At 40.1% G+C, this 16,923-nt stretch overlaps 1 protein-coding gene across 2 annotated transcripts in view; it reads left to right on the top strand.

Annotated features, from left to right (window-relative positions):
• RORA (RAR related orphan receptor A) overlaps window positions 1-16,923 on the top strand; it is a 92,069-nt gene that overhangs the window by 61,423 nt on the left and 13,723 nt on the right. For both annotated transcript variants that reach the window (XM_090270689.1, XM_090270688.1), the window contains exon 3: window positions 14,415-14,556. In XM_090270689.1, the coding sequence (XP_090126815.1) occupies window positions 14,415-14,556 (142 nt within the window). The remainder of the gene's footprint in view (window positions 1-14,414; window positions 14,557-16,923) is intronic.

Below are 16,923 nucleotides of genomic sequence, written 5' to 3'. Positions count from 1 at the left end.
GTGCAAAATAAACAGAAGAGCAGCTATTTAAATATGCTGAAGGCCTCTGAGACTGTGGATTGCTACTGTTCCAAGCCTGAATTAGCCCTAAGGCATTTTGAAGCTGAGGCAAAAAATAAAATCCACACATTTGGGTAGCTCTCCTTCAGTGAAATTAGAAACTACAATGTCGTAAAATACAAAATCACCTTCAGACACAAGTAACCACCGAGAGACTGCAGGGGAATTTGCCTCGTAATTTCCTTAAGTCTTTGTTTTACTATTAATCATCATAACATTTGCCGCTTTGTACATGTACAGATGCTTCATATTGAGCCCATTCTGGTAAAGCTTGAGATTTCTGTGCCAAACGCACTTCATTTTTTTTTTTTTTTTTTAAATCACCAGCCTTTTAGGAATGGGGGCTTGCTACTTAAAGGGGAATTGGAATTACTCATCCATATGGTAATCCTCAGTGCCTCAGGGTTCTAGATTACCAAGAAGAAAAAAGTTATGCCCTTTCACTTCCTCAGTCTGCCCTCCCTCAAAATTAATTAGTTAATGAAAATAAAACACAGTGAAATCGACTGCCTAGCCTATGCCATCTTAGAGAGGGATCTGCCTGTGACAGTGGCCACCTGAGTGACTTTCAGAGTTCATTTGGCTGGTGTGGCTGGGCAGGTGTAACACTTCTCCCTCATCCACGCTGTGTTCACACCTTCCCAAAGCCATGTCCCTGGTAAAGATGACATGGCCTTTCCACATGAGGACATGTAGATGGCAGTCCCCCCCCCACCGGGAGTTCCCAGCAGTAGCGGTTTTTGTGCACTGCCTGTCGCCAAGGTGTGGTTAAGGGGACAGGGCCCTGGGCCTCAGCCACTGTGTACCTTCTTTCTGCCCCGGAACCTGACCACCCCCTCTAAGCCTTTCAGGACCGCCACATGTGGGTACTGCGGGAAACTAGAGTGAGTGTGTAGGAATGGGGTCTGGGGCGCGGGCGGCTACTTCCTGTGAATCACCCCAGCAATTCAGAAGATTAATTAACATGCTATTCAATAAAAACTGAATTGACTGTGAGCACTACTGTGTTAATATAGACATGAACAATGTGTTTTCTTTGTATCCCCAATGTTTATGACAGAAATAAAAATCATAAAGTAACAAATGGCAGCTATTATTTCACAGTTGTCACTTTTCTAGATTCCCTTTCAGATCTTGCCCATGTACTGACTCAATGCCAAAGTTCTTGGTTATCTGCGTTCCTCTGTTCAAAGTCACAGAAACAAACATTTAAAACTTAATTTTATTAATAGATTGAGCCTGTGCCCAGGCTGGGACCTATACAATGGCATGTGTTTATATTTGATGTACATACTATTTATCTGCATAATATTTTCTCTCTATTATAACTAACATTTTTATTTTTAGTTGTGGTGAAGTCAAGAGCCTTCTGCTTTTGCCATTGATGTTAATGATTTAGCACATTCTAACCAGGTGAAGGTGGTTGCATTATGACAAATTGTAAATAACTTATCTCTGTGTTAGTATCATTAGACATAAGAAAAATGTATAATTAGATATATAAATAGATATCTAATGACAGGAAAAAAAGTGACTCAGTCATTTTCTGAGCTAATCATTTTGTGGATGTATTTTAAATTGCATTTAAAATTGAGAATCTGAAACCACAAGAAAATAGAAACCTAGTTAATTGCTGAAGTGATCATTTTATCACATATTGACTCAGATAAACATTGCCCATGAACAGCAAAAATGGTAGACAATTTGGTAGCTCTTTCTCTGGTTCCTGGCTATTCCTAGCTTGTCTTTTCCTGATCCCCTAGCCTATTTGCAGAGAAGCAGTATTGGGTTATGCTGGTGCTGTGACTCTGGAACCAGACTGCCTGGGTTTGAATCCCAGCTCTGCTATTTACCAGGTTGAGCAACTACCCAACCTGTCTGTTCCTCTCTTTCCCCATCTGTAAAATGAGGATAGTAGTCACAGTTAACTTCATAAGATTATCACGTGCATTTCGGTAAAGCACCTAGGAGAGTGCTGGGCATGTAACAAGCGCTCAGTCAGGTTGGCGGTTGTTATTATCATCCCAGCCAAACTCCGTGTGCCTGAGGAATGCTATTCTGGATAGTCTTATACTATTTCAGGTTATCTGTGGGTCCAGTCCTGATTTTTGTGACCATTTGTCTATTATATAGACTCTACCAGTTAAAACAGCAAACGTATGAGCCCGCATCTTGGGATCAGACACTTTATAAGCATTGTAAGGGATCCAAAAACACTGAAGCCCTAATCTTTCTGTCAACTAGTTTACAGTCTAGTTGTAGAGATGAGGCCAGCATAGGAAAAGTTAAATAGCAATGCAAGAAGTAAGTGCAGAGTAAGACCACAGTCTATAATATGACCCAAGGAGCACATATCCACTAGGCAGCAAGAGCCTACAAATGGAGGCATCTTAGTTGTATTTTAGGGACAATATATAACCCAGTTTGACTGGAGGAAGGGGTCATTTTCTGTCGATAGTGGAAGATAAGGATAGATAGATACACCATTTCCAAAATTTTAAAAGCTCTATTATGCTAGGGTTTTTATTTTAAAAGTGTTCTACTACTTCTTTTGAAATAAGGAGGTAACAGTACATTAGGCCTGCTCAAATCCTGAATGTTGCATTTCGGAAGAACATAGAATCCAGGCCTGCAAGCTTAGTTCTGTCAGTAAAGGCATTTCTGAGCTCTCGGAAAAGGACGTAGTCCCAGCCCTGGGTGAACAGTAGGAGGGGTGTAAAGTAAGCTGAGGTAGACCTGCCAGGGAGGTGGGCCCAGGCCATGGGACATGCAGGCAGAGGAAAAGGCCAGAAACAAAATGAGAGGCTGTTGAGGGGAGGGTTAAGGTTCCATCTTCAAATGAATAAAAATGCTTAAGTATTTATAGGAAAATGACAATTAATTGAAGTTTTCTTTTGAAAAAATGGTCCTATTTCTCATTCAACTTCAGTTCCTAGCTTCATCATTAGAGACAGTGGCTGCTCAAAATAATAAAAACACTGATTTTTATCTGTATCCTTGTAGCCTTTTTGGCTCTACAATTTCAACTGTAACCTTTAAAATGATAATGTACAATTGAGTATTGAATTAATGAATTGATTTCTGATTACATTTAAGACCCTTTGTTCTTGATAGGTCTTAGAGTAGCATTTGTTTATCAATATTTACTCATTATAATACATTTAAGATATCTTAGGCTAAGCTTCCTCTTTCACCCAGTAAAGGGAGAATTTGGAATAGTTTCTTTGCATTGAAAAATATGTTACCTGATATTAACAATAGAAAGCCTTTCCAAAGATACCTAGAGTGAATTTTTTTTTTTTTTAATTCCTGAGAGCAAAAGCAATTTTTGGAGCTTTTTATGTATTAGGTTAAAAACCAATGTCCATAAAGTTTCCTTTTAGGCCCCAGTTGTTTTTTAGAGGATTCTAATATTTTTTAATTTCAGTTGTGAAATGTCACTAGTCTTGTACCAATTTTGTCCACTTTCCAGCATGGATCCATTCAGGTTCAGCATTTTTATTTTAATATTTTATAATAGCTGGCTGCATTATTAGAGAGAGCCATTTAAAATGAAAATTGGACTTGGCTGTTTTTGTATACTGGAACATCAGAGCTTCAGGTCTACTATATGCAGGTGATAAGAAAAAAAATTTTGTTTAGCTAAATCTTCCAGTTCTGTGATTAAAAGCACAAGTGGTTGACTATATTAGAACCCCAATTTATATCAAGAAGATTTGGACTTTTTTTCTTTGTGTAGATGTTAATTATGTATCGGTAACTGCAGCCTTTCCTCAATTTACAGAAAACACTAGGCTTGTGGGCTTGTTGTAGATAGGGCTATAACATAGTGTCTGGCTCAGGGTGGGGACTCTCAGGCCTGCTTGGGAATCACTGGTGCTGAATGTGCTCCCTTGGACTGGATCTGATTATAGCAAATCACAGTATGGCAAAGCAGACATTTACACTCACCAAATATGACACATGAGGTCAGCTTTAATCAGAGATCATTTGCACATACAATTCTACAGGGAGGCCAGTCATTATTGAATAAGAAAGTGGTTTAGGAGATCTGTGTTTCTGTGATTTATTGCTGCCAGATGTATGAGTGTAGGGCTCCTACATGATTGGAGGAAATGACCATGCCCTCCTTGACCCTGTTCTGTGATTGGAGGAAATGACCTCCAGTAAAAGTGTTTTGTGAATGAGGCTGCCTGTTCTTTTTTAAAGAACAAATTTTCTTCTTCATTTGCTTCCTTAGGGACTGTTATTTCTGCCCCCCCCCCATTTTAATTCTATCGTTTTTCAGCCTGTTTCTCTCCCTAATTTTAATCTGTGCATGTCCTCTCTTTACCCCTCAATAAAACTAAGTTGACAATTATATTCTTTTTTCTTTTATACAGACAGTTAGCTTTCTGCCAATGTTTATCCAAAGATATCTCTTCTTCCTCACGCTCATACTTCTGAACAGAAAGGTCCCAAGATAAATAAAATCTTAACATAGTGCGTGCTTTTACATACAGGATCCTCAGTTCTCAGCCTCAGAAATCCCACGAGCAGAAGACATACACCCACTTCAACAGTCCTCCAAATTCCAAATTTTTACTTGTATTGGAAAATACAATAATTCGGGCAGGCATGCGAGCATTCACAATAAATCATAGCGTTATGAATAAATCTTGGTTGTCAAAAGCAAATGTGTAGCCGTTCCAAAGCGTCTGCCATTAGAATTCAGCAAGGCAGCTGTCAGCTGTTTTCTTGTAATTAAACAGCCAATGAGCAGCTAATTAAGACATATGTGTATACAGAAGTGGAAGTGGGTATGTTAATGAACTGTAGGAATCAATTCATTAAGTGAAAATTGTCAAAAGACCAAACATCAGATCAGCATTTCAGCCTGTAGCTCAATGAAAAGAAGCCCCAAGCAGGAGGGGAGCCCTTCTGGGCAAGACCCCTGAGCACCTTCCCAGCCACACCCCCAGTTCTAAGTCCAGCCAACCCCCCTTGTGGGGCAAAATTATTAATCAGCCCAATAGGAAATGCCATATATATTTCAAAGCTTTTCATTTAAGTAGACCTCACAAAAAAGTGTTTTAAATAGTTATATATTCTCGTCGGCAGCCGTCCGTCTCGAGAGACGATGGTGTAGCTTCTTAAGAGTCTATCTGCACCGCCGAGAATGGCTGTGCAGTCCGACTCGGGAGTGACACGGTATCTGTCTCCTCCCGTGTTGAATCGACATCTTGCGATGACGCTGGAGTGTCCTCTCCAGTGAAGCTGAAGCTACAGAGCCTGGGCAGGGTGATATGGAGGGTCTGCTGTTGCCCATGCAGCAGACCCCCCCTCTCTTCGCAGCTGAAGGGTCCAAGGGAAAGACGAGTCAATACAGCTTGGCTTCAGGTGCGCCGCAGGAGTTGCCGGTGTTGACTACAACGTCAAACCGCCTTAGGGACTCCGGCTCCGGATTTTCTGTCGGGGTTTACTCCCTTAGCCTTTCCCCTGAAGAGGTATGCCGCAAGGCAGCGGAGGTTTTTTGGAGTCAGAGTTTTCCTTCTCTGATGTGCCCTGACTGGATGATCGAACCAGCGACACTTAGCTCGCAGGCCGACGCTCAATCCACTGAGCCAAACCAGCCAGGGACAATAGCTATATATTATATAATATAATAGCTATATATTAATATGCACGTATTCAGTAACCTATACAGTGCCATCTCCCTCACCTTGTGTGTGAACCATTATATGAAATGATTACAGAACTGAGGAGTGGGCGTGGGGGTTGTTGGTTCTGTTTCTGTTGTCTCTGAGCTTTTTTGGTGGTACATTAAGAAGTGTATGGCCTTCGGAATAAGATACATCCAGGGTTCAGGAGTTCAATTCCTGGCTCCTCCCCTTACCTGCTCTGTAATTTTGGACACATGGCTCACCCTCTCTGTACCTTAATTTTCTCACTTGTAAAATAGACATAAAAATACTTACTTTGCAGAGTGGTTGTAAACTGCAAATAAACAATGTTTGCAAAGCATCCTATATGGTGCCTGGTACAAAACAGGGGCTCTGCATCTGATTGTCACTACTGTTTTTATCACTACCACTGTTTTTTCCTCTGGACATGTATTCAGCAAGTATTTGTTGACTTTTCTTAAGTCCTAGGTTAGCTGTAGAAGAGGGTCAAACACGGAAGTCAGTAAGGGTGGCAGATTAGTAATACAGCAAGTTAAGGGATGTTGGGGGGCGGTACACAGAGGGCTCGAAGGAGCTCCTCAGCCAGCTTTGGGAGGTGCAAGGTCAGAGAAAGTTCCCAGAGAAAGTGAATCCTAAAGAGAAAGAGAGGGCTTTCCAGGAAGTACATGCATGTGTGTGTGCATATGTGTGTGTGTGTTGGGGTTGGGGCCGGGGTGGCCTTTGAGGAACTGTGAACACCGTAGTTTAGGCCTGGCCAGAGTGTGACTTTGAGAAGAGGATTCAATGTAGGAGAGACTTGCCTGGACTGGTGGCCCTAGCCCGGTCATCAGTAGGGAGCCATTGAGGGCTAGTAAACAGGGGAGAGTGACTTGATCAGGTTTACATTTTTTAGAACGAGATCTTAAGTGACTGTATGAAAATGAATTGGAAGGAATGATAATGGAAGCAGGAAGACCATTTGGGAGGCTGTATAATAACCAATTAAGGGGAAAAGAGATCAGGGAACTTGAGGAAATTGCAGGAATGACGGAAGAGAAGTAGATAAATTTGAAAAATATGAAGGTGGCAAGAAAGAGCCTAATTTGGTGTCTGTGTGGATGTGAGTGGGAGGAGGCAGGGAGGAAACGAAGCCCGTCTCTCCTTGAGTGACTGGGGGTGAAGGTGGTGCCCTTCACTGAGCAAGCAAGGGGACACAGGAGGAGACGAGGCTGGGAAAGGGGAGTTGGTCGATATATTCTGTCCTGGAATGAAGATACCATTATTCACTTAGAGTTTCTGGAGAGTGTGTGGTTGGTGAGGGAGGAGGATGTAGCTGTGCAAAACCAACCCACAACTCTGGGTAAATTCCTCTCTAAAGTAAGGAGGCTTCATTCAGCCTGATGAGAAGCTGGGGCTCCAGCATGGCTTGGGCTCAGTTCGGCCACGTGGCAGTCAGTTTTTAATAGTCAGCTCTCTGGGAAACAAACGGTGTCTATTTGTCTGTACATAATTTTATGTATAAGTTACTGATATAATTTCACACAATTTACAGGGTAAAATAAATAATACCCTTTATTTATGAACTTCATACAAATCTTTCTCACTGAATGGTCTCACTGATTTTTGCTGAATTCTTCCATCCCTACTGGTAGATGCAGTTGGCAAAGATTGTAGTGCCAACACCAACATTGGATGATATTTTCATTTATATTAATGAATAAGAGGAAAGTGAAACAAGGAAGACATTTTGGAACTTCACTCATCCGTTAATGATGATGTGAGCAACTTCTTCGCTGAATCGGATAATAGTTTTTTAAGCACCAGAATAATGTTTCTTTAATTTTTATTTGCTATTTACAACGTGATGGTTACAGACATGACTCACTTTTGTACTTAACCCACATTGTCACCATCTTCTTCATCACTTTTTAAAACTAGACAATAAGCAGAACAATAAATCAAGCCCCAATTTGCAGCATTTGCTGATTTCTGTAGGATAAATACGACCAGCACACAGTCAGTTTCAAGCCTCCCAATGTGCAGTCTCACTGAATACAGAGTAGGGAAGAGATGCATGGAAACTCACCATTGTGTAGTGTCTCCACCATTCAGATAGAATTGCTGTAAATAACCTCCAGAACATGGAGAATAACAAAATAATAAAAGAATACATTGGTGTTTAATAATGGTTTTTAACTGGCTCATGGAATTTGAACATTGTGCTCTTGCAACTTGGTATGAGCCTTTTCCCACGTACCCTTGCTTCTGTCTTGGTCCTGGGGAGCTCCATCCAACCTAGTGGGACTGATGAACAATTTCATAATGTCCAGCCATATTGTTTTTTAAAAATAGGCAATAGAATTCTTCAGAGAATGAAAGGCAGAAATCAGAAATAAAACGCAATGGTAGGCACTTCAAAAGGCTAGGTGAAGTAAAGGGAGAAACGCTGGAAAGTTCTCCTTGATACAGTGGAAATGGAGACAAAACAGTGATGTGCAGGGAGGCTATGCATGAGCAAATCGAGACTGCGTGACGTCAGTTTTATCAGTTCAGCACTTACAGAGAGATACTGAAGTGAGAGGGCACTGCACTCAAATGTAGGACACTGGAGTTTGAGTCCCAGCACCAACTCTCTCCTGCCAGTGGATGGACAACCTCAAACAAGTCACTCACCATTCTGAGCTTCATTCTTGCTATCGGCAAAATCAGAAAACCAGTGTAGGTCTCTGTTTCTGCAAGAGAAAGGTCTCAGAGTCTTCAGGAAACTTTGTGAAAATATTTGCCATTCAAAATTGACTTTTATTTTTGGTCATAAGGCAGTTCCATTTTTTATTTTTTGAGTTAACCCCGTATTGCTTTCCACAATGGCTGCACCAGTCTGCATTCCTACTCTCCACATTTTTGCCAGAACTTGTTTGTTGATTTATTGATGTAGCCATTCTGACAGGTGTGAGGTGATATCCCATTGTGGTTTAGTTTGCATTTCTCTGATGATTAGTGATGTTGAGCATCTTTTCATATAGCTATTGGCCATTTGTATGTCCTCTGTGGAGAAGTGTCTATTCAGGTCCTTTGCCATTTTTAAATTAGACTGTTTGTTTTATGGTGTTGAGTTGTATAAGTTCTTTATAAATTTTGGATATTAACCCCTTATCAGATATATTATCGTCAAATATATTCTCCCATTTAGTGGGTTGTCTTCATTTTGTTGATGGTTTTCTTTGCTGCGCAAAATCTTTTTAGTTTGATGTAGTCCTGTTTATTTTTTATTTATTGATTTGAGAGAGAGAGAGAAAATCATCAGTTTGTTATTCAACTTACTTATGCATTCATTGGTTGATTCTTATGTGTGCCCTGACCAGGGGTCAAACCCACAACTTTAGTTAGCGTATAGAGATAATGCTCTAGCCATATGAGCTACCCGGCTAAGCCATTTGTTTATTTTTTCATATGATTTCACTTATATGTGGAACCTAATAAAGAAAATAAACTAACAAACAAAATAGAAACAGACTCATAGATAGAGAACAGACTGACAGCTGTCGGAGGGGCAGGGGAAAGGGGATGGGTGAAAAAGGTGAAGGGATTAAGCAAAAGAAAAAAACCCCTCATTGACAGACAACAGTATGGTGATTACCAGAGGGGGAGGGGGATGAGGGGAGGTAGGAGATGATAAAGGGGGTGATAAATGATGATAGAAGAAGACTTGACTTGGGGTGGGAACACACAGTACAATATACAGATGATGTATTATAGAATTGTACACCTAAAACCTATATAATTTTATTAATCAATGTCAACCCAATAAGTTCAATAATTTCTTTAATTGACAGTTCTCCTCTTTTAACCTACAAAAATGACAATTTAATATTGTTTAAAGTAATATGTATGTCTGGACTGCATCCCCAAAGGTAATTGTTCAGTGGACCTAAAGCGTATTTTTTTTTAAGAAGCTCCATGGGTGATTCTGCATGTGTTTGAGAACTGCTAACCCTGCTCATCTCTCGAGTCCCTTCCTTCAAAGGCCTGTTTGTGTTCTCATTTACTGTTTGCAATAACTGCATGTTAGTGTGCTGCCACTAGGTGGGGGTAATGTGCCACAGTCCCACCAAGGATATCCTACCCTGAAATTCATCATGGTGGCTCTGCTCAAGCCCAACCTGTTTATGATGATAATCTCCATATATTTTGACATCCGTGAAAAATGAACTTTTAAGAAAGCTCTTTTCAAAATAAAACTCAAAAATTATGTGTTAATATCTTTCCCAACTAATTCTCAGCCTGAGCACTTTCTCTGTTCTTTCTACACACACCCCTCAATTCCAAGCACTGGCCTCAGACTGCCCGACCTTTAGCACTGATATCTCAGCCCACTCAGTTCTCAGTACAGCCCTCTCCAGGATTGCTCCCCAGTCAGTCAGCTTCCTGCTTCTACATTTATGAGCATACATCTACGTTTAGGGAGGAAGGTACCTTCTGTACTTTCTACCTTTCTTCCTCTTCCTTCTCACTCTTCTAATCTTTCTCCCTCTATGTGTTCATTAGCTTTAAATATTTTACTAGTTTAACTTCCTAAATCCCTGTACCTCTGTTAAACCCTGAGGAACGCTGAAAAGAAGAGTTTAGTGGGGGAAGGAAGACCAAGCCCTCATTCTGTCTGACATGCAAAGTTCAGTGGTTTTCTGTGTCTCTGAGGTTAACCCTGTCTCTCCCTTCAGGTCTCTCTCTTTATAATCCTACCTGACACCCCCCCCCCCAACCTTCATCTAGTATTTGATAGCTCTCCTTGTGGCCATGACTGTTGACTTAGTCCAAAAGAAAGGTCTGTTTTCTGGTTCTTATCCCTGCTACTCCAGGCTCTTGCTCAACTGACTCGATGAAGTATAAATGGTACTGTGAAGAGCAAGGTGTCTATTTGCTCGCTTGCTGTCCCCAGACCTATCATCAGCATCAGCATCATGCCTTCTCAGAGTTCCCTTACAGCAGAGCAAACTGGTGGTTATATACGGCTTCTCTGCTAACATTCTGGAACTTCAGTAGTGGTAGTCGATATTAACTTGAGTTTACTACCTGGGAATTAAAAAGTAGCATCCTTTTTGTTAATGACTCAATCATTATTCAAGAGGTGTATCTAGTTCTAGGTTTCAGATTTATGAAGGAAGTAGAGAAATTAGAGATGACCCCGAGAAGAAACACGAACAGTGGAAAAGAACCTAGAAGGAAAGGTAGCAGATGCTGTGATTTGGTGTATAGACTAAATATTGGTTGATAGCTTGGCAGCCTCCAACTACTATTTCCATTTAAAGAAAAAGAAAAGACCCCTCAGCCATTGTCTGCCTTCAATGATTATAGACCAAAATGAAATGGGCTCATTGTGAAGCAAGCAAAACTCAGCCTCAACTGAAGGAAAAGCAAATTAATTCCTGATCCTAGACATTAGCAGTGATAGATTCAAACACGAAGGGTCTGGGTGGGGTGCAATCTCAAGAAAGAAAGAAATATCTTTTAGTTTAGACAGAGAATTATGTGTCTCAGACTAAACTGAATACTTAGACAGCTGGCCTCTTGGTACCTCTTTCTAAGGATTATTTGCCTCTGTTACCATTTATATTTTCTTGAGTTCTCACCATTAAGCCCCAAAGAAAGCTTTCCTTCTTCTCACTTCCTCTTCACAGAGGAAAAAAAAAATAATGACCCCACAGCTTTAGATATTTTGAGAAAAGAGAAATTGCTTCACAAAAGAGGCCAGACTTGATACAAGGGAGGTTTAAAGTATAATAGAGAGACAGTCTGAGACCTTGGGCCCCAAGCTTTGTCCACGTTGTTGAGGTTAGTGAGCAGCTTGGCAGAAAGCGAAGAGGAAGTGAGGTATCTGTGCCCTGCTCTCTCCCTCCCATCCCAGGTTGGCTTCCAAAGGGAAAGAACTGGGAACTGAGTTCATATCATCCTATCCATCGACTAAATCACATCATCCCCAGCCATCATGAAAGAAAGCAGATGTACTAGACTTTTTCCTAAGTGCCTCACAGACCTTTCCACCTACATATATTGCAGTAGAAAAATCAGAAAGCACAAACAGGAAGAAAATTAGCACCCATGGTCCCACCAACCAGTGCCAACAATTCTTTCATTTAGGGGCATAATTTTCCAAAGTTTCTTCTATTTGAAGTATATGGATTTCTTTTTTCCAAAAATTGGATTATATTGTGTTTAGTTCTTTTTTTAAATTCAGCAGTATATTTTTATTACCTCTTTATGCCAATTGTACTTCTGAAATTCCATTTTTAATGGTTGCTGCATGTGTGGATATCCAATATGATTCTTCTATTTTACTAATGTTAGACATTTAGTGTCTTTCTAAGTTTTTTTAAATTACAGATAGTGCTGTGGTAGACATCCTTTTAGGTAAATCTTTGTATCACTCTTAATATTCCTTTAGAGCATATTCCCTAAAGGAGTAATTCCTATTTCAAGGAATATGCAGTTTTTAAGGATTTTGATACAAATACCAAGTTGGCTTCCAGAAAAATATTTAGGTGAAAAAGTACAATATTCCCTCACTTATTGCCGGTATTACGTTCTAGACCGCCCCCACCCCCCGCCCCGCAGTAGGTGAAAATCTGCAAATTAGGAACCTTACATTTATTTTAGTATTTATATATATTTTAAGGCTTTATAAATCCTTCCCACACACTTATAAACTGTTCCCAGTGCCTTATTAACCTTTTCCACTACCTTATTAACCTTTTCTACACTTTTATAAACACTACTTATGTTCTTAAACATATTCTACACTCTTAAACCTACATAACTTTAACAACATACATATACAGTACTGCAAAATCCTGCGATATAGCGAAAAATCTGCGATAATTAAATATAATATTTTTAAAAATCCCGCGATACAGTGAGGCCACGATAAGTGAACCATGATATAGAGAGGGACTACTGTATACCCTTATCAATTTGCCCACCAATCTGCCAGCTTTTCAGGATTTTACCTCTCCCCTCTATCTTAATCTTTAAAGATTTAAAGGTGATGATACTCTTTTGTACACTTTGTGGCTTTGCCTCATAGAAATAACTCAGGTTACCTTTGCTCTCTTCAGAGTACTGCAAAACCGCTGAGAGATAACTCGTCAATAAAAAGATAACCAAAAACTGTCCATATGTTTGGATATTAAGAAATGTACTTCTAAATAACATATGGATTAAAGAACTCTATTGAAAATTAGAGCATGTTTTCATTTGAATGATAATGAAAATACTATATAGCAAAATCTGTCAATTGTTACTAAAACATAACTAAAAGGGAATCTTGCAGCTTTAAGAATAAACACTGAAGCCCTGACCAGTGTGGCTTAGTTGGTTGGAGCATTGTCCATAAACCAAATGGTGGCAAGTTTGATTCCCAGTCAGGGCACACACCCAGGTTGCAGGTTCAATCCCAGTCAGGGCACATACAAGAAGGCAACCAGTAGATGTTTCTCTCTCACGTTGATGTTTCTCTCTCACTCTCTCTTTTTCTCTCTTCCTCTCTCTAAAGGCAATAAAATAAAAGTCCTCTGGTGAAGATAAAAAAATATTTTTTAAGAAAAAAAGAATAAGTACTGAAAGTTAATGAGCTAGTAAGGATCCAACTCAAGAAATTAGCAAAAAATGAGTGAATGAAGAATGAAATCCTTGAAGTCAACAGTTCCCTTTGCATCTTTGGAATATATATGTGTGTGTGTGTGTGTGTGTGTGTGTGTGTGTGTGTGTTTATATGTATAACCTATGCATCTTTGTACACCCTCTCATCTTCAAAACAGTAATTAACAAATAAGTGGAACTTGATGAACATCAAATTGGATTTTTTAACTCATAAAGGTCATGCTCTGACCAGTGTGGCTCAGTTGGTAGGGCATTGTCCTGCAAACTGAAAGGTCTCCAGTTCAATTCCTGGTCAGGGCACATGCCTCTGTTATAGATTCAGTCCCTGGTTGGACGCGTATGAGAGGCAGCCCATCAATGTCTCTCTCACATCGATGTTTCTCTCCCCCCCCTTTTCCTTTCCCTCTCTCTAAAAATAAATAAATAAAATCTTTTTTAAAAATTGTGAAGATCATGATATTGAACTCAGGGTTGAGTATTCCCAATTTAACTGATCTGCCAAAATAATCCATCCAAGTGTCAATTAATTTTGGGGGGCAGTAGATTCTGACTTGGGGAAGGCAAGACACCTAAAGGATGATGCATTTAAGTGGGTTAGTCGCAATCACCACAGTGTATAAGGATTGCAGCCACTCCGGGTTATAGTAAGGATGAATTTCCTTATCTCTGAACATCCAGAGAAGTGGCTTGTATTTATTCTACTAAAAATATTTTTTAAATAAAGGTTAACTATAAGTACTTTTGTACTATTCCATCAACACATTGCTTTTGATTGTCAGAAACCAAGAACAGGGCCTGATCCTGTGCCTTTTACATAGGCAACTGTCTGTGGGAGTTAAAGTTTTGCATGTGTAAAGGACAGAGGATTGGGCTCTGGGGATTAATTTTACTCAAGGAAAAAGGAGTGACTTTAATTTCATTAATGGTCTCCTAGATGATTCTGCTACAAGTTTAATTCTCATTAAATATTAATGCCACTCAGTACTTATTATAATGCCTTTAGTAGCATACAGCTCAAACTGACACTAACCTGTTTTATATTTTATAACTGAATCACAGGGCTTTTTCAGGAGAAGTCAGCAAAGCAATGCCACCTACTCCTGTCCTCGTCAGAAGAACTGTTTGATTGATCGAACCAGTAGAAACCGCTGCCAACACTGTCGATTACAGAAATGCCTTGCTGTAGGGATGTCTCGAGATGGTGAGCACCCACAGCTGGAATTATATGGTCACATGGGGTTATGAAAGTGCTTTCTGACACCCGGACCCAGGTCTGAAAAAATATGTCCTTCCTCCCCTGCTGGCTTTGTGGGTTTCAGAGCTGTTACTTCCTCCTCCATAATCCATCAGTCAGCTGACTGGCTGGTGAGGGGCACATGGAAGAGGAGTATCTGGGTGGTCAGAACGCCTTCCGATTTTTAATGTTTAAAACGTTACAGGTGGATCAGTGGATCGGAGGTTAGTGTCCTCTGAGGGCCTTAATAAATATACCTCTTACAGGCATTTTCCCCAGAAGGAAACACAAGTGAGAACTAATTGTTGCATATTTCACACTAGTGAGTTTATTGGCAGTTGGATTGAATTAGCTTTTATACTAACTGGATATTTTGAATCACAATGCCAAAGTCAAGTGTTTGTACACAGAGAATGTGTGAAAATAGTGCAAAACATGGCTCAATGACAAATGTTCTCTTTGTTAAAAGAAACTATTTTAAGAAATAAAAACCACCTACCATTCAGTTGCAGAAAATTTCAAGATCTTCCTAGAAAATTATCTGAAGTGCAGTGAATAATCCACACTGGATTTCAAGACAGTTATCCTTACATAACACAACTGGGTAGAAGGTACAGCAGGTACATTTTAAGGACTTCTCCGAATATACTGGCTGGCTCTCTTAAGAAATCCCTCTGAAGGAAACATGTCATCCAATAGAGTTTCAGCCTGTGGAAAAATACTTGAGGGCTGGACCGGCATTTTGCAAGCCTGTCTTACCCATAATCAAATGTTCTGGGGCCTGGGGACCTGCCCAGGCATGTTATAATGGTCTTCAATAGTGGGGCACAGGGTGGCCTCTTAGAATATGTAGAAAGAAAAGTGAAGTTTTTGCCATTGGAATATGCAAGTCATGGAACTTATACCATATTCTCAGAAATTCCTGTGATATGCAACTCCACAGATTTCATTCGCCAATGCACTAAACCCTCAAAGTTGGGTTCATTTCTTAGGAACTTAAAAGTTCAAATCACAAGTTGTGTGTGCATTTTCTCAATAGCTGATCTTTTCATTTCACTTACAGGGTGGTGTGATTACTGTTATTAATATTCATGCAAATATTAAAACACAATTCAGAGTCACAGCAGAACAGGTTTCACCTGTGAATATTAATCCCCTTGAGTATTCTAGAACAGAGATTCTGTCACAAAAAAAGAAAGTGCCCTCACTGTGTCTTCTGGACAGTCTGTATAGAAGTGACAGCACCCATTGTTGTGGGTTTGGAGTGAATTAGGGGGCTTATAAAAATTTAGGCCTGAAATTCAGAGTCCACATCAGCCTAAATGGCATTTAACTAGCCCTGCCCCTCAAGTTTGTTCCTTTTGTCCTGGAACCTGAAAATTAGCAATATCAAGCTCACCTGTTTCCTCTCTGCAAAAGGAGAGTATGTCTTCCTTGGCAGAAGAAGGATCCAGCAGGTGGTAGCCTTGGTTCCCAACTTCATGTCCATCTATCCTACCTCCTGCCTATAGACTCAAAGAATTATGATGATGGTCAAATAGGTGAATTCATCCTCCCCATCAGGTATAAATTTAATCACCATCAATTAGGGCGTCTTAGTCCCTCCATCAGAGGCTTTATCTACATATACAGGGTTGGGCTGAAAAATAAATGGATTCATGAGAGAGTTCAGACCAGGAAATCATAAGGTTTTTTTCCTCACATGTATGGGTGTTTCAGGAGAAATCATTTGGGATTCCGAATGACCTGGAAAGTTACTACAGTCATTGCTCCACTTTAAGTACAGGAACATCACAAGGAGAAATGTTGCAAACACAAACTTGTCCAACGGGCAAAAAATACATAACTATCAACAGTTGAATCTAAAAAACAAACTAAGCAAACAGGAAGAACAGAAACAGAATCATGGATACAGAGAGCGTTTTGATGGTTGCCAGATGGAAGGAGGGTGTGGGAGAGTGGGTGAAGAGGTGAGGGGATTAAGAAGTACAATTAGGTAGGTACAGAACAGCCATGGTGATGTAAAGTACAGCGTAGGAAATGGAGCAGCCAAAGAACTTACACACATGACCCATGGACATGAACAAAAGTGAGGGGATTGCCTGAGGGAGTAGGAGGTGCTGGGTGGAGGGAGGCAAAAGAAGAGAAATCAGGACAACTGTAATAGCATAATCAATAAAATATAATTTTAAAAAAACAAAAATTTTCAGCAGGGAGGGATCTTATACAGTGTTTGCCCTTTCCAGAATTCCGATACTCTCATTACTTGAGGCAAAATAAGAACAGTAGAAAATGTCATTTAAAGATGGGCCCAAGTGTTTCACAGGGGCCACC

Source organism: Furipterus horrens, unplaced genomic scaffold, assembly GCF_987537825.1.
Source record: "Furipterus horrens unplaced genomic scaffold, mFurHor1.1.pri manual_scaffold_3, whole genome shotgun sequence".
In the NCBI taxonomy this organism is placed as follows: Eukaryota; Metazoa; Chordata; class Mammalia; order Chiroptera; family Furipteridae; genus Furipterus; species Furipterus horrens.
The sequence above is the reverse complement of the archived record's forward strand: the minus strand, read 5'-3'. Positions and strand labels throughout refer to the sequence as shown.